This window comes from Protobothrops mucrosquamatus, unplaced genomic scaffold (genome assembly GCF_001527695.2).
Source record: "Protobothrops mucrosquamatus isolate PMUCROS unplaced genomic scaffold, P.Mucros_1.0 scaffold743, whole genome shotgun sequence".
NCBI classification, from domain to species: Eukaryota; Metazoa; Chordata; class Lepidosauria; order Squamata; family Viperidae; genus Protobothrops; species Protobothrops mucrosquamatus.
This window is the reverse complement of record NW_015387014.1, coordinates 204,993-232,170: the sequence shown is the minus strand read 5'-3', so window position 1 is coordinate 232,170 and position 27,178 is coordinate 204,993. Positions and strand designations below refer to the sequence as shown.

The 27,178-nt window shown below is 36.7% G+C and overlaps 1 protein-coding gene across 1 annotated transcript; it reads right to left on the bottom strand.

The window, feature by feature from the left end:
• Positions 1-7,494: 7,494 nt before the first annotated feature.
• On the bottom strand, positions 7,495-27,123 carry API5 (apoptosis inhibitor 5). Its single transcript, XM_015818462.1, has 14 exons — positions 26,968-27,123; positions 24,175-24,336; positions 23,685-23,778; positions 21,658-21,723; positions 20,920-21,071; positions 17,893-18,099; positions 15,899-16,003; positions 15,402-15,491; positions 14,081-14,262; positions 12,286-12,379; positions 11,399-11,455; positions 11,022-11,098; positions 10,065-10,201; positions 7,495-9,422 (listed from the first exon to the last, which is right to left on the bottom strand). Exons 1-14 carry the CDS (start codon positions 27,034-27,036, stop codon positions 9,343-9,345), a joined length of 1,572 nt encoding a protein of 523 aa, XP_015673948.1. The 5' UTR covers positions 27,037-27,123; the 3' UTR covers positions 7,495-9,342.
• Positions 27,124-27,178: the final 55 nt, after the last annotated feature.

The following is a 27,178-nucleotide window of genomic DNA, read 5'->3' as shown; positions in this document are numbered from 1 at the left end:
GGCTTGTAGAAGCCCAAGCAGGATAAATATCTTGCAAATTGAAGAGAAATCTTCCTTTTCACAGCTGTTACCTGCCTGTTGTCTGGAGAAATAAATGTGGTGTGAGTGTGTGCCGTGTAGCTGCTTCTGTTGTAGGATAAAGATTTCAGAAGATAACTTTTTTTAAAAAAAAAAAGAGGTAGGTTGAAATATGTTTTTATTTTTGTCAAGACAGAGTTTCAGGTAAACTCAGGTAAACCTTCATGAAGTCTTAGTTCTCCCTAAATCAAAAGTAATTCTTAAAAAAACAAACAAACAACAAAACACTCTATGCGGGAAACAGGACATATACTGCTTCAGAGGACAGCATACAATCTGATCAGCAAATGCTGCTTGCAAACATCTCCTGAGGAACGCCAACCTTCTTTCATCAACATATGTTCCTTTGAAATTTGCAATAAGCCAGAAAAACTCTGAAGAAAGGTTTCAGAAACTTTTTCCTCAACTCCAGCAAGCCTTTGATCCTTACACTTCCCAGTCAAATACAAAATAAAGCTCCACCTCTTTGGTCTGGCCTTAACACCCTGAAGCCAACAGAGTCTGCCAACACCACATTTATTGTGGAGGAGACTGATGATTATGTTTTTCCTTACCAGGGTTCTTAAAGAACTGAAATTAGTCAAGAGCTACAGTTCAAAATTACTATACAGCATTGTAGTCTCAGTCCAGAACGGTCAGGAAAAGTTATCTCAATGTTCTATGAGGCTGTGGGTATATCCTTTGGGCCCTTTTTATTATCTTTGGCCTAGATCCAGGCTGACAGACAACTTTTTGAATATTCTCTTCCATCTTTATATAAAATTCTGTTTCTTCTTTTAAAGTTTTATTAGTTTATAATATACAATAGAAATACAAAAGCAGATAGCGGAAAAGATGGGAAGGGAAAGGGAAGTAAAGAAGTGAGGTAAGGGAGAAAAAAAAGAAAAGGTATTGACTTCCGACTTGTGCAATAGAGTATCAACTTCAAATTTCAAATTCTGTTTCCAAATTGGACCATCCCTAGTTTTTACTTCAATTCTAAAGGAAGACATGCCCCTGCCTTTTTTTTTTCTTTTTTTTAAAAATTGGATTGCAGTTTGAGTTAATTTTCAAGTTAAAATTAATAGCATTTCTTGTATATTTGCCATTCTCTAAAAAATGCTTGAATACTTTTATCCCATGTGCTTTAAAATGTCAGCAAAAATTCTTTTCATTGGAAGGTAACATAAGTACAATGATTGGAGTTACTGATAAGCAAGTAGGAAAGCTTGTGACTAAAATATAAATTAAATTTCTGACTTTCTATATTCAACCATGAATTTTAAAAGTAACTAAACTTTGCAAGTTTAAATATGCCACTCATTATGTATAATAAAACAGATTTCATCTATCCCAGTTTTTGAGTTCCAGAATTACTGAGCAATTATGGCTTTTGCTGAGAATTTTGGAAAATAGTCCACTAATGAACAGAAAGATTGGATTGAGCAAAGTTGCAGTGTAATATATAAAAGAAAACAACAACCAAAGATTTATAAGTCTAAAAAAAGAAAAGAAAAAGAAAACGACTGAATTCAGACATAAAAGGAACAGAAGAAAAACAGATAGATGAAAAATCTCTAATAATTTTATACAATAAGATATTTTGATAGCTTGCTGTGGGTGCTGAAAGAAAATGGCTGCAATGGAAAAGCTTGTCCATTCACAAACTAAATGCAGCAATGGGCAAAACTGTTCCCTGTGACCTTGTCTGGCTTTGATAAAATTAAACGGGATCAGATTTGTACTATTTGGATGGAAGATTGTAATAAAATACTAGATCTATATCAAGAATTAAAAAAACTAAATCCTATAAAAATATAATAGCATTATATCATTGTAAAGAAAATATATGTGCAGTCACTAGGAGCTGAGTTCAACTTAAGAGAGCGTTTACATTCACTCTCTAGCTCCCAGCTTATCCTTGTTATTATTCAGTGTAAGGTGTGAGCACATTACAAACAAACAATGAAATGCTACTATCTATCAATATTACCGAGAAGAGCAACAAAGATGATTAGGGGACTGGAGGCTAAAGCATATAAGGAACGGCTGCTGGAATTGGGTATGTCTAGTTTAACGAAGAGAAGGACGAGGGGGGACATGATAGCAGTGTTCCAATATCTCAGGGGCTGCCACAAAGAAGAGGGAGTCAAGCTATTCTCCAAAGCACCTGAAGGCAGGACAAGAAGCAACGGATGGAAACTAATCAAGGAGAGAAGCAACCTAGAACTAAGGAAAAACTTCTTAACAGTTAGAACAATTAACCAGTGAAACAACCTGCCTCCAGGAAGCGGTGAATGCTCCAACACTGGAAATTTTTAAAAGAGACTGGACAGCCATTTGTCCAAAATGGTATAGGGTTTTCTGCCTGAGCAGGGGTTTGGACTAGATGACCTCCAAGGTCCCTTCCAACTTTATTATTATTATTATTATTATTATTATTATTATTATTATTATTATTATTATTATTATTATTATTATTATTATTATTATTATTGTTGTTGTTGTTGTTGTTGTTGTTGCCTTCTAATGCCTTTGCAGTATAATTATAAATTTTATTTAAAATTAAATTCATCTGAATAGGAAACAGGTGATGAACCCCCAAAATGTCCATAAACCTATTAATGCCTATAAACACAATGAAAAACCTAGGTATGAGCACTCCTTCATTGGGCAATAATGATTGCCTCTGCTGGCAAACACTCAACATGTGAAGAATGGAGAAAAAGCTGTAATGCCATTACTTGTTATATTATATATCTAGTTATCTGCATCAGATAACTGTGGTGGTGCAGTGGTTAGAAGGCAGTATTGCAGGCTATTTCTGCTGCCTGCCGGCTGCCTGCAATTTGGCGGTTCAATTCTCACCTGTTCAAGGTTGACTCAGCCTTCCATCCTTCAGAGGTTGGTAAAATGAGGACCCATACTGTTGGGGGCAATATGCTGACTCTGTAAACCGCTTAGAGAGGGCTGTAAAGTGGTATATAAATCTAAGCGCTATTGCTATTGCTATCAATGAAATACAGTTATCCATGTGTATCATTTATATATTATCTAATAATTACTTAATGAAATGCAATTTTAAAAATTTCATAAGAGGCAGATTTCTCCATAATGAATGATCAGTGTGTTTCACTGTAAAAAGAAAATATTCAGTGATCTGGACTAAATACTGGGTCCCTTGTATTTTCTCCTGCACAAACTGATTAATTAAGGCAACACTTTTTAAATGCATTTTTTTCTTAAGGTGGGAGCTACCTAATATGAAATATGAATTAGACCACCAGCTATAACTCTATTAACTCAACAGCTAATTTATACTTTCTAATTTAGGAACTGGAATAATTTGTTTATTCTTTTGTATTATTGGATCTGAGCTAAGCCCCCTCCTCCCCAAAATAGGTTGTAGAGGGTGAGAAAATGGAAACATGGGAGAAAAAGAAAATTTTCATAATTATTGATTATAGGATTGGCTCATTACAAGACTAAATACATTTCTCATTTTTTTTAAAAAAACTGCAGTACATGTGCACTATGACAAAAAGAAACAGGGACACTAGGGAATAAATCATTACAGATCATTCCCTGTTAAGGACTAAATGCCATTTGATGGTTATATCTGCACAATTATTGATTGAATTTATTTTAAAAATGACAAAGCAATCTAGTTTGGTGCAATTATAACTGTAAACACCAAAGTGTATTGTTCTGTCCCTGCACAGCAAAATTCCGTGCGGCCGGCCTGGCGTAGTTTGATTATGTTTTAGTGGGGGTTTTTGTATGGGGTGTTTTTAGAACAGGCCCGTTATTTAATTTGATTTTAGAACAGAAACTATTTATTTATTATTGTGGTTTTTAGTATCGCCTGTTCACCGCCCTGAGTCCCGTAAGGGAGATAGGGCGGTATATAAATTTAATAATAAATAAATAAATAAATAAATAAATGGGACTTTGTACTCTTGAAACTCTTAAGATCTCCATCTTTTACTGAATGGTAGACACTAAACAGCAAATGGAATGAAAAAGGCAAACATAAAGCTGATGATGCTGCCCACTGAATCATATGAATGAAACAGTTAAAGGAGATCTGAGAAAATACAGTGCTCAACCTAATTACTGTAGTGTATCAGACAGAAATTATTCTTGAACTTACAAGATTTTAAAGAAATAATGAATTAGAATGACTTTTGCAAAGAGATGTCATGCTTGTATTAGATTATATAGGCATCTGATTCATTGCAATGAAAACAGAAAGCAGCATTTGAAACTTTATTCTCCACCAACAGCTTTTCATTGCCATATATAGGCAGGAAAATAAGAGATGTAGACTTTGTGAAGAGTGTAGCTTTTCTCCGGGATAATTTATCATTAAAATGGAGGACAGTTGAAATTCACTGAGAATATAGTAATGCTTAATTTACCCTCCCCTATCAGAGTTATTTTTTTATGTAAAAATAGTGTTTTGGTTAAGGCTTTCAAATAATAATAAATAATAAAACAGTACAGCAAACAATAAAAATGCATAATAATAAGCAAGCAGTAAAATTTCCTAGATGCTTTTTTTCTTTCAATGTTAGCTTGCAATTTCTAAAGATTTGCGGTTGTTATTAGCTAGTCTAATTCAGCAAAAAAAGACTGAAAAAACTCTGCAAAGGTGTTATTATTTGAATGGGCAATAAAATGGCAGTTGTGGGTACCAAGTACACAAGAGTACCAAGGAAAAAACTCTGCAAAGGTGTTATTATTTGAATGGGCAATAAAATGGCAGTTGTGGGTACCAAGTACACAAGAGTACCAAGGAAAAAACTCTGCAAAGGTGTTATTATTTGAATGGGCAATAAAATGGCAGTTGTGGGTACCAAGTACACAAGAGTACCAAGGAAAAATACTTAGCTTTAGCATTTCTTCCTTTGAAAGCATTACCTCAAGAGAGAATAATGGACAATTGAAACCAATCAAATCATTAGGAGACATGCCACACATAAAAGCAAATTATTAAGGGTTCGGAGTTTTCTAATATGGAAAACTTACAACATTTTTGCATTTACGAAAAAAAAAAGCAGTTAAACAGGAACACATGAAATATGCATATAAAACGATGTCCTGTTTTCACTCCCTCTGTCCCCCGTATCTCAATGGCCAAACAGGATCTTCACGCGTACAGGCAGCCTATCTCGGACAACCCTATGCAGGAGAAGAGATGCGCGTTGATTTCATCCTTCCCTCGCCTGTGAATTCACACTGGCCCGTGTGGGGGAAACACCGGACGCCGTACTTGGTGATGGATCCAGCCAAACTGTTAACCGAAAAGCCAGGCAAGCCTTTCTTTTCGAAAACCGAAACGGAGAAAATACCCTCCAGCGCAGGGGTAGGCAACCTTGGCTCTTTTATGACTCGTGGACTTCAACTCCCAGAATTCCTGAGCCAGGCATGACTGGCTCAGGAATTCTGGGAGTTGAAGTCCACGAGTCATAAAAGAGCCAAGGTTGCCTACCCCTGCTCCAGCGTATTTCGAATCGCAAAGGGAGAAAAGTTTCGGCTCGGAACTCTCTCCTCAGGCTCAGCCGTCCTTCTGAAAGGACAAGCCCTACCTACCTACTTACCTACCGGCAACTCTGACCCGGCTATGCTTTTCCTACCTAGAAGCCCGCGCAAGCCCTCGCCTCTTCCCACGAGCCCGGGAAAAACGGAGGAAGGGGAGAAATATTTCCGCAGGGACGTTCTTCGTGTCGACCTGAAAACCCCACCCTCACCTGCTGTTGGATCTTGCCGTCTTCGGTGACCACCCAGTGAGTGGTGGCGGCGCCTGGAGGAGGCGCCAAGCCCAGCAGCAAATACAGGCCGAAGAACGAGCGCACGGAGGCGCACGCCAGCCTTCGGCCACTCCATCCGGACGCTCCTGCTGCCGCCGCCGCCATCTTCCACAACCTTAGCCTGCCCGCCTTACCCGGAACCGGAAGCGCTTAACGCGCCATTTTGGAGACGAAAGTGCGTCTGTCCCTATTGCTCTATATCAGGGGTCCTCAACCTTGTCAACTTTAAAGACTTGTGGACTTCAACTCCCAGAATTCCTCAGCCAGCCTTGCTGGCTGAGGAATTCTGGGAGTTGAAGTCCACAAGTCTTAAAGTTGACAAGGTTGAGGACCCCTGCTCTATATCATAAGGAGAAGAAAGAGGGTTGTTTTTTTTTGAAAAAAGGAAGAGTTCGAACAACGCGAAATTGGGGGAAGGGGACCTGTCTGTGTGTAGGTGTACACCATCTTTGACGCGGGAATGAACCAGTGCGGCGCGAGGGCTCTGTGTATCTTGCAGACTGGCGGTAGGAAGGCGACTCTTCAATATTTTTTTTAACTCTATACGAGTAATTGGAGGCGGGGAGAAGAATGTGGCAAAGGAGGGCGTTGCCTCCAGGGAGAAGGCGCGGCGTGTTGCTTGTTTTCGTCGCCCGTCCTGCGGTTCCACGTGCAGCTCGGCGGCAGCAGCCAATCCCGAGCTCTGTGGCGCCGTCAGCCGAACGAGGGCCACGCCTCTTTTGTTGGCGGAAGGCAGGGGAAGTTACTCTGGCGTTGCACCTGCCCGACAGCGCTTGAAAACGCACCGTCACTGTTGTCTCAGCCAGGGAGTTGGCCTCGTTTCGGACTGCGAGTGGTTATTTGGACAGCTGCCTGAAAAAAACGCTACACTTGCAGTGTTTCTCAACCTTGACAATTTTAAGGCATGTGGACTTCAACTCCCAGAATTCCACAGCCAGCAATGCTGGCTGTGGAATTCTGGGAGTTGAAGTCCACATGCCTTAAAATTGTCAAGGTTGAGAAACACTGCGCTAAAGGATTGTTTTGGAAACTGGAAGCCTGCCCGATTCCTGTTTTCAATTTTTGTGGAGGAATGTTTCCCCCCCCCTTTCTACTTACTTCTTTGTATCCTGACTGGTTGTTATCCAAGTTTTACTCGCTTTTGTTCAGATTTAAATAGAAATACTTTTCAGCGTATTTTTTTTGTTTCTGATGTCCAGTTATAATATTAGCACTTGACCACAGGAGCCAATAAAAAACCCAGTTGAAGCGATATTGGTCCATCCGTGACACACTATTAACTAGCTCGTCAACTGTAAATTGTGTGAAGGAAATAATTAGTTGCTTCTACTTGTCAGTTAGAAATCCACGAATCTGCCAAGAATTAACTTTGTATTAAGGTGCCGTTTTTCCTAGCTGCATTCAGAATAGAGCTGGGAAATGTATTATCCTAATAACAAAAGCAGAAACATCCAGGCATGCTTGTTTCTGAATAAATTGTATTTTTACATGGTCACGTACCCATAAGAAACCCTAAAGTTGGTGATATTTATACTATTCTGAAAATGCAGAGAACAAATGCTTCATAATTGGTCTACACCTTTTATCAGTATCATTAAAAAATAAACAGCCACAAATCACTAACAAAATTACAAAATGGATTTATTGCAAAAGAATAAAAGAAATTTTACAAATAAAAAGAAGTGTTTAAAGGGTGTCTCCAAAATAATTCACTGCATTTTTAACACAAATGAGAGCTATTTCTAATTGACAATTTGCACATTATTTCCGAGAACTATATTGTCAACCTATTACTCAACAGATCCCCCTCCCAAAACTACATGTAGCAAAAGTGGTTAAACTTCTGTAAAAGCTAGGTTTCTAAAAATTGACAGTCCAAATAAGCAATATAATGAATTAATGGAAAATGTTTCAAAATCTAATCCATTATTTGTAGTTTGAACTGGTCAGTTTTTAGTATAATAGCTTAATGGGAGATACAAATTACCCCTCCAAATTAGAATCCTTTTTTCAATCCAACTTGGAAATTTTAAAATCACTTTCTTTATAACATTGAGTACAACAAATGTAGAGCAGACCCTTAACTTGAATCTTTTTGCTCAACACCTCTATATCAGAAAAGGATGAATGAGCCATCAGAACCTAAAGAAATCTGTAGTTACCAAGAAATGCACCTCTGTCCATTTTATAAACTAATTTTAGCTAATACACATTACAAGTTGACAGAAATGCCTATGTACAAATATTTGACTTTGTTATGCCTTCCAAAACTGTAAAAAAAAAAAAAAGAAGATCCAAAACTTGGATCTAAGGTAAGAAATCTTTAAATCCAGTTGTAGCTGGATTGATTTCAATGTTTTTACTCCTTTCTGACATTTATACTGACCTCTGCATCTTATAATGTTCAGTCCAAAAACAAAACTGGGAAAAATTCTCAAAGGTTAAATGTTAAACACTGAAGAAATTGCATCTGATACACTACAGTGTTTTAAATAAAAGGTTTGAAGATGTCTACCATAGGAGCTTTTTATTTTGTAAGAATGACCAACATATTAAAAGTTTTTTTTTAACTAAAGTACAACTAGGCTGTTGTAATTTTATTTATTTTAAAACACAGTCATTTAACTGTCTTCAAAAGAAATAGCTGCTCAAGGCCAAAAAATATATATCTTAATTTAAGGAGTCAGGTTACTGCTTAGTTACCTTAATATCTGCTAGAGGATTAATCTTCCCTGGATTGAATTTCTAGCATTTTAGTTTTCACTGGAATTTTATGACACATACTTGTGTCTGCATGGACACATTTGTACAGAACTTTTAAAAATCCATTTGCAACACATACATTATATAACCATATATGGAGAAGAGCAAGATGTACAGTAATGTTAAAATTAACACCATGTTTCTCCAGAAATGATTGGATTGGTTTAAGATAACAGTACATATTATCTTGCTGCACACTTTAAAAATAAAAGAATTCAGTCAACGAACCATGCCATTGGTGGTTTATAGTACTTCTCTTTTGCAATATAATTCTTTCCGATGTGGAAATATGATTCAGTTTGAAGAGAAGTTCTTATTGATTTCAATTATAACATTTCCATCCATTATCTAGTATTTTATTATTATACAGAGTCCACTTTGTATTATAAGCCACATTTATAGATGAATGTAACATCTGTACGGAAGCAGCTTCAGCTTGAACACCCATGCTTTTTCCTGAATAAATCTTGAAGACGCTTTAAAAACAAACACAAACTTAAAATACCAGCTGTTAAACATCCAAAAATACAGTTGTTGTTTCACTGAGAGTCTATTGTCCATTAGAAAAGTATATCATACATACAAAGGTGTAAGAACATTTAAACCAGTCTTTTGCAGAAGGCAGTCTTTTAGACAACGTAGCCTCCTACAGACAATCCTTCAAACTTTAAAGATGTTTAGCCATACAGTAATGGCTTTGGAAATGCTTTCAGTAGATTCTTCCACGACTGCGATTACCACGTCCACCCCATCCTCTTCCTCGTCCACCACGGAAACCACCTCTATGCTCTGAAATCAAAGAAAATAAAAAGTTATGTCCCCAGTACATTTAAACTCTTTTGACATAGAATAGCAGTTATTACTTGTTTTTTCTTTCAATTTTTAAAATTTATATACCATATTTAGGAACCACCCATCTTCCCAAGAGAGCAACTTAAATAATATCCAATTTAATCCAAAACAAGTAGCACTATGCACAGCTCATTTCTACATGAGTGTCTTTTTGTCGGAAACTTGAAGCAAAAGCTGGTTTCTGGCAAAAAACATAAATTACAGCCACATGATGGTGGAATGTTGTAAATAATTGTAAATGTGAGCTGGCTGCCAAGGTCCCAAAATGCAGTCACATGACCGGGGCAGTGGCCATCAGAACTTCAAATCCAGATCATAAGTAGCCCCGAAGAGGTCCATCAGCGAAACAGTCATTAAGCAACTGGTTGTAAGTTGAGGACTATACCAATAATTTCCTAAATTACATAATACAAATGCATAGTAATATCTTGTCTTAGACTTTTAACATTTAAAATGAAATATTAGAATGCCTTCAAAAGCTAAGAACACAAACCTAATCTTGAAAAGGATATAAAGGAAAAAAGGCTGATTGTTCTCAAATAAGATAGAATTGTAATAGTGCTACCTTATAATACTCACCATATGAAAAGTTGCCCAGGTTACTACTGTATTTCCCACTGGGTGGATTGTAAATCTGCCTTGCATCTCTTTTGGGGCCAGCTTGGGACTTTTTTGCTGGTAAGTCTGAAGATGTATCTTCACTGGCCCTTTTTTGCCTTAAAAAAAAAGTCAGTGCCAATATAATTAGAAGACAAGTAAAAATTCAAAGGTTCTTAATATTCAGTTTTGAAAAATTATTTTTCCCTGTTCAATCATATTTGATTCTTTGTGTTTGCCTAGACAAGTCCCTAAAGTTTTCTTGGCAAAGTGGTTCCATTAAATGATTTGCCATTGCCTCCTTCCTAGGACTGAGAGAAAGTGACTAAATTAAATTTTTTTGGAAAGAAATTTATTTTAGAAGATGCAAAATCAATACAGTAGCATGGTTACTTAAAATAAAAGGCAGATCTGGTATAATTAATGTTTCTTCTATAATACAAAACAGTTAAATTTTAATAGTATTATTTTCCTTTAAAAAAAAATAAACTTGGGAATAGAATAGATTGTCTTTGGCAGACAAACTGTTTCTACAGAAGCCTTGAAAAATGGACCAAAATCTGAAGGCATAGTTTGAACATTTGCGGGATCTTTTTAAGTTTTAAGTATGGGAACAGGCAACTTGCCTCCTACAGATCTCCATAGCCTGTAATTCCAATCTCCTAAAAGATTTGAACACTTTTGTTCCTACCCAGCAACATCACAAAGACACAGGATGCCCTCCCATCAGGTTGCAATGTTGCATTTACAAGTTGCTACCCTTATGTTATACCAACACATTTACAGTCTCATGGGCTGAACAAAAATTAATTGCACAAAAATTAATTCATTTCACCATATTTTGTTAAGTCCTTATCTCTGCTCATCAAAAGCATAATGAAAGAGAGTAAGATTCCCTGGACTGTAAAGAAAAGGTAAGAACATTCACTGTTATCTTACCCAACTTCAGACTTCTGTACAGGTTTCCAGGAGAGCGTAACTGTACTTTTATATGAAGGAGGAATGTGGAAAAGATCCTAGAGGGAAAATGGGAAGAAGTCTTTTGAATTTTCTGAAATCACATTTCTTGGGACTATGAAAAACTGTTCTAGAAAAGTCTAATTTTAAAAAGAACACATTTCATTTCTGAAGGTTTCATATATTTCAGAATGATGAAAATGTCTCTTATCTCAAAAAAATGTAACAATCTCATTTTCTCCTTATGCTGTTTTTAAAGACACAAACATTACATTTGACACAGGTTTCACATATTGCTCAAATAGAAGAAAATAATGACAAAGTAGACGTTAATATTTTTATCCCACAATTTAACTTACCTTAATTAAAACATTGATGTTGTTTGTTATTTTTAGTGCAACCACTTTAATTTTGTTCTGCAAAAAAAAAATTGGACTATTTATTAAATGATACACCTATATGATTTAAACATCAAACTACCCTCTGCCATTTTCCCCAATCCAATTTTTGGCACTGAAGGTAGTTATTTCTCAATAGGAATACTATACTTTATTCTAGTTGGAAGCTTTCATGTTCACACAAACCTTGACAAACCATGTTAATAATGTTAATAATCTGCAACTAATATACAATTATGTTATGGCTATTTATTGTACTAAGAAACTTGCTACTTACAACCTTCATAGTAATTGTTTTCCAATTTCTTGAAATGATAAAACTAAGTAAGCAACACACGGCTGTACTCTGGAAGGTCCTCCACAGATGCTATAACAGTAAAATCAACGAAATTGCCTCCTTCCCTCCTCCAAGAGTCCCTAACCTGGATAATCCTGTTCTGTTCAATTCACAGTTCAATTGTGTATTTATTTAATTTATATGCCACCCATCCTGCTATCCTGAGTAACTCTTTTATCAATGAAAGGCAGGCTTCTGATCTGTATNGTATCAATGTTCTTGGCCAGACTTTATAATACATCTTATTACACTGAAGATTCTCTAAGTAGAGACTTTTGGAATACTTTTACAAACAGAGAAAAATTCACACACTAATGTTAAGAACAAGTCACTGTTATTATGTGTACACATCATATCTTTTATAATGTTATGAGTTACAAACTGCTGATCCAGATAAAACAATAAGGAACTCAAGAACTTGAAAGTATTTGTCAGGTCTTAGAATGCATAATGACATGAAAACTGAACCATTAACTAAACTCACTTAAGGTCAAAGTTTTCAAAGACTTACCTCTTCTGTCTTTAGTGCTTCTCCTGTTTTGCCTTGGAGTGCCAAACGAAGTTGTCGGATATAAACCTGAAGTCCTCTAGCAAAATACTGTAATCTAGAAGAGAGAAACATTTAATATAAAACTGTGCAGGACTATATGGTGAAAGCAACAGCCTTCTTAATCTTAGGAAAGAATAACAAACTTGACCACCTAAAAAGAAATCTGTATTGCCTGTCAGAAAAACTTCTAAACACCAAAGTTGTAGGAGTAAGGAACATGTACAAAGGTATAAATGCATGCAACATTTTAAACAATAAAGTTTTATTATAATTCAATGCTTTTCAATAATAGAATTAGCTGATTAAAAGTAGAACGTTATGAATAATAGTGCAGCCATTTACTATTTTACCCTAGAAGTATCTTAGCATTAATTCTAAAATTCTAAAGTTTTGCTACATACTGGATGGACGATCAAGGATGACTGCAATCATCATGGGAACTTGGATAAAGTATTTTTATTTGTCTTTGTCTAATACAATTCTGGATAAATACTGGAAAGGAACAACTGGGACTAGCCATTAGGATCGTTTGATTAGGACTTGGCAGTAAATCACAAATTTCCACATCAAACATGTTCTTAGTTCACCATCTGGCAAAAGTCTCAATCTACTCAGCTAATTTGCAGACACTGACTCAGCTAAATCAGAACATTTATTGGAAACAAGAATAAACCAAATGAAACAGTCGACCACTAACTTACTAACAATATTGTATACCCTTGACTGAAGATCTGTACACTGCTTCTAACGATATGATTGTGCAAGTGCCGTTTATATCCATGATGAAGCAAACCCATAGATTTTTCTTTCTGCTTTCCCCAAAATTTATCATATTATTAAATTCACAACTTGAATTCATAACTTGAAATGTAAAGTCACTAAGACAGTAATGGAACTTTAAAGGTAATGGGGCAATAATAGCATTCTCGGCATTCCAGAAATATTACTGTGTCATTGAGAAACCTACAAAAATGCTATTTAACAACAACTTTGACATCGTATCTTCACCTGCTGGCTATACAATTTCTTTATGTGGAGACAAAGACCAAGACTTTATGTCAAAAAGTCCACTATATGTCCATTAATTTTGCCTGCTGTTAATAAAAGCAGTATTAGGTTTAGGAAGACAGTCCTCATGCATTATTCCAGAACACTTAAACTGCAGTACAATTTTGACTTAAAATGTTGTGGGACATAAACATACAATATTTTGTAGTAAATCTATTGGGTATCCCTTTGGGTTTGCTAAGTATTTAATGGATGCTAAATGGAACAAATGTATTTTTTTCACAACAAGAAATTGTATTTCATTTGTATTGTTTAGAACCCAAACATTTAGCAGCAGCTGTGCCAATTAGAAAGCCAAACCTAGAATGCGTGATAATTAATTGTTAAGATAAATAAAATCAATACTCAAGCTTAGCGGTGAAAAAGCTACTAGAATAATCTTAACCACAATCACATGATTTTTTTCTCAGAACTCAATAGCATTTCTTCACAGGTAAAATCACAACACTGCTTCTTCAGAAGACGCCATTAAATCAATTACATATAAAATTGTAATTTGTAGTTCTGGGCTAAATACTGTACTTACTGTAGCATAGAAAACCTTTCTCTTTCTACCTTTCCCTTTCAAATACTTTGACCATTGTTTTATGAATACGAATAATAACATGTTTGCAGCACAGAAAAACAATACTCCATATTTCTAACCTGGACATATTACTCTTATTCTAATAAACCTGAATAGTACTACCTGATTTTAAAGTCTTTCACTTTATCTGTGTTCAACTTTGCTGTTAGGAAATCTGTAAGTTTTCGTCCTAGTTGATGAAAGCTATATAATAAGCATTCCACATAGCTAAATTGCAGTTTAGGCTCTTCATTGCCTGCATTCTCCCCATTCTCTGCTTCTTCTGGAGGAAGTGGCATGTATTCCTGACAAGTAGAAATATAAGTTATAAGTTATAGCATTTATTTTCAGCTTATAGTTCTCATGTATTTCAAATTTCTAGAAATTATATACAGTGAGCTATTTCCAACATGATCTGACATTTTCATTTGTAAATTGAGCTTTCTGTTGTTTTCTTCCATTCTTCCACAGAAGAGCACAAAACAAATCTAACTTCAAAAAACAGATTTTGGGGTACACAAATGCATGAGTTTATCCTACTGGGAGAATAGCACTGGTCAAAACAACAACACTCTGCAATCTATTTGAATGTTCTGTTAAGCAATAATCTATAAGATTGCTATGGTAATAAAGAATTTCGTTCCACCATCCTTGTATAATAACTGGCAGCATTTTTCCTAGTAGTTTAAGTAGTCTTCCCTACTTGTCTACTTTGGTCACCGTGTATCACCATGGACTGCTACCCTTTAGTATAAAAGTGAGCCCTCCAAACTTCCAATCATTTACTTTTTAGATGCTGCCCTATCACAGAGAACTGAAATTCAGAATGTTTAGCATTTCTACATATGTGTGTGTGTGTGTGTGTATGTATGACTTATGATCACAATTGAGCCCAAATTTTTGTTAAGTGAGACATTTGTTAAGTGAATTTTGCCCCCCCATTTTACAACCTTTCTTGCTACAGTTGTTAAGTGAATCACTGCAGTTGATAAGTTAATAGCCCGGTTGTTAAGTGTATCTGACTTCCCCACTGATTTTGCTTGTCAAAAGGGGATCACATGACTTTTGGACATAGTAATGGTCATAAATATGAACCAATTGCTAAGCGTCTGAATTTTGATCACGTGTTCATGGGGATGCTGCATAACTGTGAAAAATGGTCATAAGACACATTTTTCAGTGCCATTGTAACTTTGAACGGTCACTATGCGAACTGCTGTAAGTCGAGGACTACCTGTAGACACCCACCCATAAATTATATATATATTATATTATATAACCAATCCACTAAAATAATTAGCTATTATGAGACACACACAGTTTAAAATTGATTGTCCAGTTCGCACCTTAAGAACTGTTTTAATTCCTGAAATGTTTGTATAACGATCAGAAATTTAAGTTTAATTATGAACGTTTACGTCTCTAAGATTATGAATACTCTTACCAGTAATTTATCAAAAAGTTTCTTTAGATTTGATTCTAACTTTTCCATGTCCCCACAAAAGGAACTCATCTCAGCAAGTAATTTTAGTACCTGAAAAAGATAAATTCTATCTTTAGAAAATGAAGTAAAAATGAAGATTTATAACTTTGTACGGTGACAATATTAAACAGAAGATCTGCAAAGTAAATCTTGCTCACTTGATTATGACATAAATGAAATAAGTGAAACTGATAAAAACAGATTGATAAAAAAATTATGCCTGCTTACGGAATGCAGTATACCTTAGATTATTCTTCTAGACTGAAAACTTTAGGCAGAAGTAATTTGCTTTTTATTATCTTGCACTACAATGTGCAAAATTAAATGTAATTATTGGAAAGATTTTGAAGATAATAAATCTTTAAAGGCATTTGTTACTATAATGATACATTTCTTCATTTGATATATACTGAATAACTGTAATTCTAGCCATGTCAGCTATATTCAGATTAGCTTACCTCTAATTGGATATCAAGGCCTTCAACTGGAGTGGTCAGAGAACTCAAATTTGGCAGGACATGCTCACAGAAGTAAGTCACAAATCTTGTAGAGTGAACGTTTTTCTGTGGCAAATCAGAACAACAATTATTAGTGCAAAATTATGAATATGGTTGCTACAATTTTTTATTACCAGGAAAGTCTGGCCTTATTTTTCCAGATGAATGAATCACTTCAAAATTTTGGAAACTCATTTTTACATAGTGCTGTTTATGCACAGTTGTAACATTACCGCACTTAACCAGTCCTCTAGGCCAAAATCAACCCCAAGAAAACTACTTATTCAAACTCAAGCAAATTAGTATTTTGAAGGATGTAGATTGGCTGACATTTAATTCATTCTCATCTATAAAACTGAATAATAGATCGATAATAGTTCAATCTTTGATAAAGTAGAAGGAGAAAAGGACAGTTTGAAGTTGAAAGCTGAACTTTAAAGAAAAGAACGTATCAATTCTCTTTCAGCTGTTGTAAGCTACATGCCATAAAACAGTAAGGAATTTAACTGAAACTATTTTTAATAAAAATACTGTAGAACAAATCATTTTTAGTTCAGGTACAATTAATAAAATGCATCTAAATACTGTATGAATAATAAGAGGAAGCACAATAATATGAGTAATATGGAAATATTCAATATTAAAAGACTTTTTTTCAGCAACACTATCAACATGATTCTCCTTTTGGAAAATATTTATAAGAATAGATATATTACTACACATTTAGCATTTTTGATGGAAATGCATTTATTGGTAATCCTCCCTTGTGGGGATACTTATGAGCCGGATTCCAAATTCTGATGGCCATCCTCCTCCATGGTCAAAATTGAATTTTGGGCACTTGCCAACTAGGTTGCATTTATGACCACCTGCAGTGTCACATGACCACATTTTATGACATTTTTTGCTGAAAACTGGAATTTACTTCCTGTTTTTGACAAAACTATGCCCAGTGAACCTTTGGTTTACTTAACCAACAGAGTGTTTAATGATTGCAACAGCTACTTTACAACAGTTATGTCCATTTAACCTCTGCCACAAAAAGGTAATAAAATCAGATATGAACGACCCGCTTTATGACTGTCATGAGTTACCACCATGATGGCAGGCTCCATTAGGGTCGTAACTTGAGGACTACCAGCATTATTTATCTGGGGGAATTGCTACTATATTACAGAATTAATGTTCTGTAGCCACAAGAGTAGAAGACAACTACTGTCATGGACATCCCAGGAGTTATTATTTGTTCTTCTTCGATCTTAATCTAGTTTGAATCTTTTATTCTGATTATATTTTTCACTTTTCAGTCAGTATTTTCTTTTACTCAGTAGAGAAGGTCTACTTTGTGACCCATGTGTCCTTTTACATCTTTCAGTGACAAATCCTTATTTAATGCACTGTGATTGAATTTGTATTTACTGTCAGCCCCTCTGAATGCCTCTGGTTTAGTGGTGGGGAGTAAGAGAGTTCAAAATTGAGATAAAAATGATTTTCTATGATGGCCTGCATCATAGAATACAGGTAGTCCTCACTTAACAACAGGTTTTTCTGTCTCTAAGATATGATGTGACCACACCAACTTAGTTATAGTTGCTGTCGTTAAATGAATCTCACATAGTTATTATGCACATTACATGATTGCCATTGGTGACCTCCTGCTGCTTTCCCGGTTGATTTTGCTTATTGGAAGCTGGCAGTGAAGGTTGCAAATGCCATCACTGTGACTGTGGAACACTATGACTGCTGTAATTGCAAGCCAGTTGCTCAGCATCCAAATGGTGATTCCTGGGATGCTGTGACAGTCACAACTTTGAGGAATGGTCATAAGTAACTTTGAAGAGCCAGTGAATGAGTCGTTGTTAAGTGAGGATTACCTGCATTCACTCTAACCATGCCAGTTAGACTTTTTTTGACTTGGCATGAAAGTCACAAGATTCCTTAACATGAATACTTACAGAAAACAGCGGAACTGCTTGGCGAGTGCACTGCAAAAGTCTGTCCACACAATCAGGGTCCGATGGATTGAAGGTTTGTTCAAGGTCAGCCTGTTCAGCCACTAGTTCAACTAGTTGTTGCCTCCCACTTACTGTTTGAAGGCTTTTTAAGCCAGATAGTATTTTCATGAATAAGACAAACTCCTCACCTGTCACATCCTCAAGCACCTGAAGAAATGCAAGAAAGCAGGAAATAAAGGATACTACAATCGAAGGGAAAAATTTTCATATTCCTTTCCACAATAAGTGATTCTATAATTACTTGCAATGTACACAGTATTTAAACAGCTGCTCATTTAGCCTAATAGTGCTCTTGCATAATATGTTAATTTCTTCCAAATCTATTCAGTAACTAAGCAAAGATTTGAATTTTGATTATATTCCTATTTGTTATATCATACTGAATGTCTGATTACACTGGTTACAGGTAATAGCAGTATATTAGAACACAAGAAAGCAATTTGCAAAAGATACTGTGAACAAAGTTCTTACCTTTAGGTAGATAATTCTACTGATATACTGTTTAACAGTACTACCGTGTTTCCCCAAAAATAAGATCTATTTTTTTTTGCCTCCAAAAAAGGCACCAGGTCTTATTTTCAGGGGATGTCTTACCTCTGGTATTGACAGCCCCATCCAGCAGGTCCACTTCTCCTGGGGCTGAAGGAGCAGCTTTATTCTGCAGCTGCATCCCGGCCTGCATTTTGCAGTCAGGCCTTTCCGGACGGCCTATGCAGCCAAGAACCGAGCTATGGATTCAATCCATAGCTCAGTTCTTGGCTGCACAGGCATTCTGGAAAGGCCTGTGACTGAGAAATGCAGGTCTGGCTGCAGAAGACACCACAGAAGAAGTGGGCAGGCGAGGAGAGGCCTGGCTGCAAGGTAAGTGGCTGCGGGGCACATGGGGCAGATCCACACCCCCTACTCTCGCCCCAGCTTGATTTTTAAGTGTGTGCCTTGCCCCAAAACTAGGGCTTGTTTTTGGGGTAGAGCTTATATTAGGGCCACCCACCAAAATCAAGCTAGGGCTTATTTTCGGGGCCTTACTTTTGAGAAAACATGGTATTAAATTAAAATAATAATATTTTTTATTAGGATCAATAAAAACAACTTTGTCCTCCAATGAAAGGCTAATAATCGAGAGAATCAACTAGATTCAAAATTGCAAGGAGTCAAACTGAGGAAAATATGTTAGTATTACAAAGAACTCTGTTAATCTCACATGAATTGGGGTACAGGAATGTATGATCCTGTGAGAGCTTAAACCTCTCACAGAAGTAACAGACAAATTCAAGGAATACTATTTCAGAATAGATGTTAAGCAAAATAGAAAAAAAATATTGACACAATATGAAATCTGCAATACCTTTAAGATGAGAACTAATACTATACAAACTATAATAACTATAATGTGCCAACAGTTTTGAATCATAAACTTTAAGAACTTGTGATAAATTGTTTTCACTTTACTGTAAATGTGCTGACCTCAAAATGGTCTTGTTTTGGCTCTGAATGCTCATTACAATAAAAACAAGGTCTGGACTGTTATTCAACAGTAAAATGGAGATAATGAAATTGAAATATTTTGCACATCAGAAACAATGGGTATTTTTTTAAAAATATATAGAAATGAGCAGTATTGCAACTCTGTCTTTGGAATAAATTATAAGTATAATTATAATAACAGTAATAAAAACTTGCCAGGTCTTATTTTGATACAGTTGGAAGTTAGTTTTAGATAACGTACTATGCATATCATCTTTGATGTGATAAAATAATCAACATAAGCTTTAACTAAGTTGTATTATGCCATTTTGCAACAAGTTCATATGGAAACTGCAAGAGAAACCAAAAGAACAGAAAGCTTATTCCATTGGGAGAAAAAAATATGTTCACCTACACCAGAGGTGTCAAACTGCTGGCCCACAGGCCAGACACGTCATCGGGAAACCATGTCTACCCTATTGCCAGCAATGGCGAAAAAGCTCCGATACGTTGCACGACGTCGTGAGTTTGACATGTCTGACCTACACTATACCCAATATTTTTTAAACATCATACTATGCATGCTACATTTATTCGTTAAATTTATTTGCCACCTATCTTGCTATGGGGCTATTCTAGGCAGCTTACAACAATAAAAGAGAAGAAATGAAAAGAACATAAAAAGAAGCAAAATAATAGAATAAAATAAACAGTGAAAAAGAGCACAACTAGTATATATGAATATGATAACAAAAAGATGGTGGACGGCAGAGAGCAAGGGGGCAGCGGGAGTTGGATGTCCCCCATTTTTCCCCAGGCCAACTGGCAGACTTCAGGCTCTTGCGGAAGGAGGGTGCTGGCTCAGGAATTCTGGGAGTTGAAGTCCACAAGTCATAAAGGGGCCATAGTACTTCTGCCGTAGAGGATAAGATATTCCAAAGGGCAGGTGCTGCATCAGAGAAGGTTCTACTTCTGGATCCTGATAGTCAGAGTTCTTTGACTGATGGGATCCAAAGTAGGCCCTTTCTGTCAGCACAAGGACAGGTTTGTCATAGCAGAACAAGATGGTTTATCATATAGCCTGGGCCTATGTCATTAAGGGGTTTAAAGGTCATAACCAACACCTTGAAGTGCACTCAGAAGCAGACAATAGCCAGTGAAGTTCATGGAGCAGAGGTGTAATGTGGGCCATCCTAGGGGCTCTAAAGACTGCAGTACTTCGCACTAGCTGAAGCTTCTGAATGGATTTCGAAGGTAGCCCTATGTAAAGCACACTGCAGCAATCTAGATGAGAGATGACCAGGCCTTGAGTAACTAAGTGTAGGGAGTCATGATCCAGGAAAGAAAACATCTCTTTACCAATGTCAAAATATCACTATTAACACCAACTGGTTTTTGAGAATGGCTATAGTTAATTTAACTATTTTCTACTCAAAATGCAGTACAATAGTTCATGCTGTTTATAAAGTCTTTGTAATCATTTAACTAGATTAATATATCCACCTTCTTTGATTCTGTTAATATTAGCTCCTCAACTTCTTTTGTTAGCACCTCTTCAGGCAGTGTTTTGAGTTTTGTAGAGAGGAATTTAATGGCTCTTTCTCGCACAATATCCTCTCCCTGAAGAATCTGACTGAACAAACCACCGAGTGTTCCTAAAACAATGATAAAGACACTTATTAGTTTGTTTCTAACTGAAAGGAAGTGATCTTTTTGTTAAACATTTAAGGCTACATCCAACAATTTAAGAGGACACTTGTTTATGTAAGGCAATCCTTGCAATCTTCCCCCTTTTTAACTGCTCTCCGGCCCATTGCTTTTATCCTAAAACTGCCCAACAGATTCTAAAAAGGGTATAAGGGAGAAACAGAATAATTTTGTTAAACTTTCTTGTAAACACATCAGTCACCTTTGTTGAAGTGGGCAGCCATACAAATATTTTAAATAAATAAATATTGCTGAGATGTACCAAATGGATGTGATCCATTATTTTCCAGTAATGTACATTGAAATAATATAGAAAATATACGATTTTATAATTTTCTAACTGATCTGTATATTTCTAAATAACTATCAAAGCGCAAGCACTGAACTCTTATCATTGCAAGTGATTGTTATTGTTGCCATAAAATCTTGTTCTGATTATTCTACTTTATAAGACAAAATACACTCAATCCTTTTTTATTTCAAAATATTTAAAAAGATAACATTAAATATTTTAGTATAAAATACATCTTTTACCTTTAGCATCCATCTTAAATATACTAAGTAAAGCATTGTTAACCAAGTTGAATTCTGCAGAATCATCTAAAAATAAAGGAAACAAAGGATCAGCACTTCTTTTAAGCTAGATAGTGCCAAATACTGGAAATTCAGGAAACACAGAATTTCACATAATAAACTATTCCAGGCGAAACCCTTACAAAGAAACCAAGACAGTAAAAATACAAAATTCAGTGAAAACTGATTCTGGCTAAATATTTACAATAAACTTGCATGTACAGATAAATACCAAGTATATAAGTATATGACAGCAATAAGAGCAAAAGAAAGAGGTTCATTGTTGCATCAGACACAAACATAAAACTGAACTTGGAGGCATCATTATTTAAAAAATAGGCAGATATCAATGCCACTTTTTAGCTTTTGTGGTGCACTTCCAAAGCAGTATCTAAAGCACTATTTTCCAGCACTATTTATATGCTTGGTACTCTCTGAGCTTGCTTGTTTTCTTGCAAACGTTTCATTACCCTAACTAGATATCATCAGTGCTAGTAAGGAATGCTGTTTGCTGTGTTTATATTCTGATATCTTGCCTGTCTGGGTGGGTGGGGTTGGTCTTAGGGATTCTTTGGTCAGGCTGTTTACTAATGGCTCTTTGGCAGTTTCTTGATTGGGGAATTGTTTACTTGAAGTTGACCTTGGAGTTAATCTATGTTGATCTGAGTGCTGATTACTGGGGGAGAGGTGCTGGAGTCTTTTTTTTCTTTTGGGCTAGTTGATTGTCTCTTTTGCATAATCTATAGATGTTGTTAATGTCTATGTGTCTGTTGATGGCTGATTTGTCAGCGTGCCAGGCTTCTAAAAATTCCCTGGCATTTTTGATTTGGCCTTGTCTAGGATTGTCACATTTTCCCAATTAAAACTTTGGTTAAATCTGTTTATATGTTGTGAAATTAAAGAATTTTCATCATGCCTTTCGACAGCCAGTTGGGGTTCATGGATGCGTTCTGCCAGTCTTCTGCCTGTTTGTCCTACATAGTGGTTGTTGCAGTTCTTACATTGTATGTTGTAGATGACTCCCATTTTTTCTTCTGGGGTTGCTGGGTCTTTGGGTTTACTTAGGATGTTCTGAAGGGCTTCAGTTGGCTTGCTGATGCTATGCTGATTCCATGTGGTTATAGCAGTCTATTTACAATTTCTGAGATATTCTTGATGTATGGCAGTGTAATTGTTTTTAGGGTTTGTATTGATTGTGCTGTATTGGGTTGAGTGGTCAAGAACTTTTTGATGAAGTTGCACGGGTATCCATTTTGTTGGAATGTATTGTATAGATGCTCCATTTCCCTTTTCTGCTGTTCTGGGTTGCTGCAGTGTGTTTGGGCTGGTTTAAATAAAGTCCTTACACAGCTTCTCTTGTGGAAGTTTGGGCTGTTGCTTTGGTAGTGGAGCACCTGGTTGACATGGGTAGTTTCTCTGTAGACTTGCATTTCTACTTTGCCATTGTGGTCTCTGCTGACCAGAGATTCTGAACATCAGAATATAAACAGACAGCAAACAGCACTCCTTACTAGCACTGATGATGTTACCTAGTTAGGGTAATGAAACATTTGCAAAAACAAGCAAGCTCAGTGAGCACCAAGCACCCCTCATTTTAACCCTGAGGTACAAATATTCTCCTTCATTGATTATATGCTATTAAGTTGGTGTTGACTTTTAGTGACCACATAGATTGTGTAGGTAATACCTAAGAAAGTATTTGAAACAGCAAAGTGTCTTCTATCCAAACATTTCTTCTGCATTATGTAGTGTTAGCAATGCTAATAAAGACTCAAAATAAGCATCTATCTTTTAGATCACGACAATCTTTACTCATACCATATTTTCAATGTGAGAATATAATACTCAGGAGTAATGTGAAATAATTAGAATAAAGGAAAGAGAAATTCTTCAAAAATATAAGCAGTAAGAAAGCTGAAGCAAGAAAGCTATAGTAATGAATATTTAAGTGTGCCTTTTACTAAAACTAATACAATAATCTTTCTCACCTGATTGCAGAAGCTGGGTAAGTATGTCTGCTACCCTAGGGAGGTTATCACCCATAGCAAACTGAGGTAATTCTTTGATTGCTTGGCGCCGGATCTATAAACAAAAAAGACACACATGGAACAATTGGATAATATGTTCAATTACAGAAGATTTGACATCAGGATCATTACAATATAAAATCCATCATGAACAGTATTTAGGATTTCAATGAATCAAAACTAGCATATTATGCTCTTAGTAGATTTACAATGTAATTCAGCAACTGTAGTATATATTTTACTTGTGCATAATAGTAGAAATAATAGCACAGACAAGGACTATTATTAACAATCTTAACAGACTGCAGCTATACCATAATCTAAAAAGATTTTGCAACTACATGCAGAGATTGGGCAAAATAGGCACATAAAATATTAATGCAATTTTCAGGTACTGTATCAATGTGAATTCCAATAGCATTTTCCCTTTTGTAAAGAAAAAGGCACTTACTGAAACATCTTCATCCTCACAAAGATCTAACTGAGCATTTATAGCAGAATCTGCTAACTCAGGGAAATGTTTGAAGAACTTTGGAATAAACTGTGCTGCTAATCTCTTCTCCTTAGGACCCCCTTTGACACCATCCAAGATAACTTGATAAGCATCTTTGTGCTAGAAAAGAAGAGAGAGTTTAAGAATGCAGAGCTTTTTAAAGTAAGCAATGAAAATTTAAAAGAATTACATTTGCCTGAAAATGATTTTCTCATAAGCAAATTATCTATAACAATTCATAGATTATCCCACCATTTCTGACTAAACATTCAGCAGAGACATATTACTTTGAAAGTATCACATTTTGTAATGATTGAGTAGAGAGCTCTACTGCCAACACATGGTTTTTGACAGTGTACTTAAAAAGCATAATATGCTAGCTCCCACTTCAGCTAGCACATTAAAGTGTTAGCCCATGAAATAATGAATATACATATGGAAACAATTTACTGCAATCTTTCATAAGCACGGTTTTTATCATCCTCCATATGCACCAAGCAACCAGAAAATATCTACTACCTTTTTGCAGTTAAGAATGGCCTTTCTTTGGAAGTTCACAAGGCTAAGGATCTTTTATAACTGTTGCAATTCTTAATGTATTTTGGTTTTTGAACACCAAGCATAATCTGTTAAAGGACTAAAACAATTTTAACACTAGGGCTGTATAGTAATCCAAACGCATAGGTGATTCAGCATACACATGGAAATTAATTCTGCACTGGCAAAGTTTCAACTTCTCCTTGGGTCTTGTTGCTTTAATTAAGGCGATATCAACAGTTGTGATGTGTTTGTGCCTAACCATATTTTCTCTACTTAATAGGTTCTATGTTTTAAAAAAATCTACTATACTTTATTCACCCCAAAAGCCAATGATCTTGAATTTGCGAATGTCTCTCTTCCAAAAGGGAAGATTACACAAAACACAGTTACTATATTTTCAGAAAATCTAAAGAGGTCAATTCATTTTAAATGTGCAGGGTGGGATGGGGATCTAGTCTTCTTACCATATAAATACACTACTTGTACAGTTTTCCTTTCTAATATGCTGAAAATTTCAGTGCAAGACTGAAATGAATACAGACGGGACTTCCGTTGTATCCTACGAGGCATATCTAACATAGAAAATTTTTATGTTATCTTTGTTGTTGTTGTTAATTGCGAAGTCGTGTCTGACCCATCGCAACCCCATGGACAACATTCCTCCAGGTCTTCCTGTCCTCTACCATGTTATATATGCTACATAAGCATGTAAGAACAGTGTGCCTGTAACTCCCTAAAGACAATATTAGATTCAGTGACACTATTTTTTGCTGCAACTTGCAGAAATTGTAAATTAACAGCTTCTCCCAACTGCAATGCAAAAAGAGTAATGGCAAGCTGAAGGAAAAGAAAATCTATTTGATATTGAATTCAACAATGGGATCCTAAAGCCACAAGAACCTACTAGACCAGAGGTGTCAAACTCGCAATGTCACGTGACGTGTTGCGATGTATTATGACTTTTTTTTCCATTGCCGGCAATGGGGTGGGCGCCATTTCGGCATGATGCATCCAGCCCACGGGCCGGCAGTTTGACACCCCTGTACTAGACAGAAAAGGAGTCTTGAATATTTCTTGAGGCAGATTTTTTTTAAAAAAATGTCACCTTACCATCATATCCCAATGTACTTTAAGAAATAAAACATTTCAAAGCAAAACCACGAGCGCTTTTTTTGTTTTCAAAATTGACATTTTACATTACCCACAACAGAAAAGGCGCTCCATTCTCTACCCTGCCTTAATTAACACACAGAAAAGTAAATGCTGAAACTGACTGAAATATAGAGGTATACTTTACTATTGCCCAGGTGACCATTTCCTAGGAAAAAGCACAGTATTCCCAATGAAAGGACCTGACCCCATGCTGCCAAGACACTGCTGCTTCCCAGCACTTAACAAAGGATCAAAGCAATCTAAAGATTTAGATTTCTAAATCTAAAGCCAAGTCGAAATAAAATTCCACAGAACTTAAAGGGACACTTTTATGTCAATTTTGACAGGATTCCGTCCACAACAGTGTTTCTCAACCTTGACCATTTTAAGGCATGTGGACTTCAACTCCCAGAATTCCACAGCCAGCAATGCTGGCTGTGGAATTCTGGGAATTGAAGTCCACATGCCTTAAAATTGTCAAGGTTGAGAAACACTGGTCTACAAAACCTTCCAGTTTGCAGACTGAACTAAGGGGCAGCCCAGAAGCCCCCCGCTTGGTTTTTTTTACGTCTGGATACACTCACTCACAAAATTTCGCACGGGGAGAGAAAGGGGGGGGGAGCAAAGAGGATTTTTAGGGATCGCCAATCATTGTTTATGCAAAATTTGGCAGCGTCTGCGGTTTTTTTTTTTAAAAAGCTGAATCCTATCCACCTGGCACAACTGGCGAGAGCGCGCGGGAAGAAAACAAGAGCCGCAACCTCCCCCAGGCTCCCCCTTGGGAATAAAGCCTCCAAAGGCGCCCGGCCTTCGTATAAACTGCCAATGAAACCTGGATCGGGGAAAACAAAACGATCGGAGAGGGATGGACTCCCCGCGGCCTTTGGTCGGTCTACTCGTCTCTTTTCGCGCCTCGGGGACGCTTCCCAAAAGCCGCCTGGGCCCTGCCGAAGCCACCGCTCTCCGCAACTAAACGGTGAGCCGAGCGCTTCGCTTCCCCCTTCTCTGCCCCGCTAGGCCAGAGCCCGAAGCCCACTGGGGGGGGGAAATAACCCCCACCTCGGGAGCGGTCTCTTTTGCGTCGGCTAGGATGCCGTAATTACGGTACAGCTCCTCCACGGTGGGCATCGTGCCGCGTCGGCGTCTGCTCCTCTGGCCGCCTCCTCCCCGACGCCTTTGCTGCAGCGGCGAACACAACCGCCCGCCCTCCTCCGCACCGCCAAACCCGAAGCCAGCGATACCGCCAAGTCAGGCCGCGCACAGCTACGCG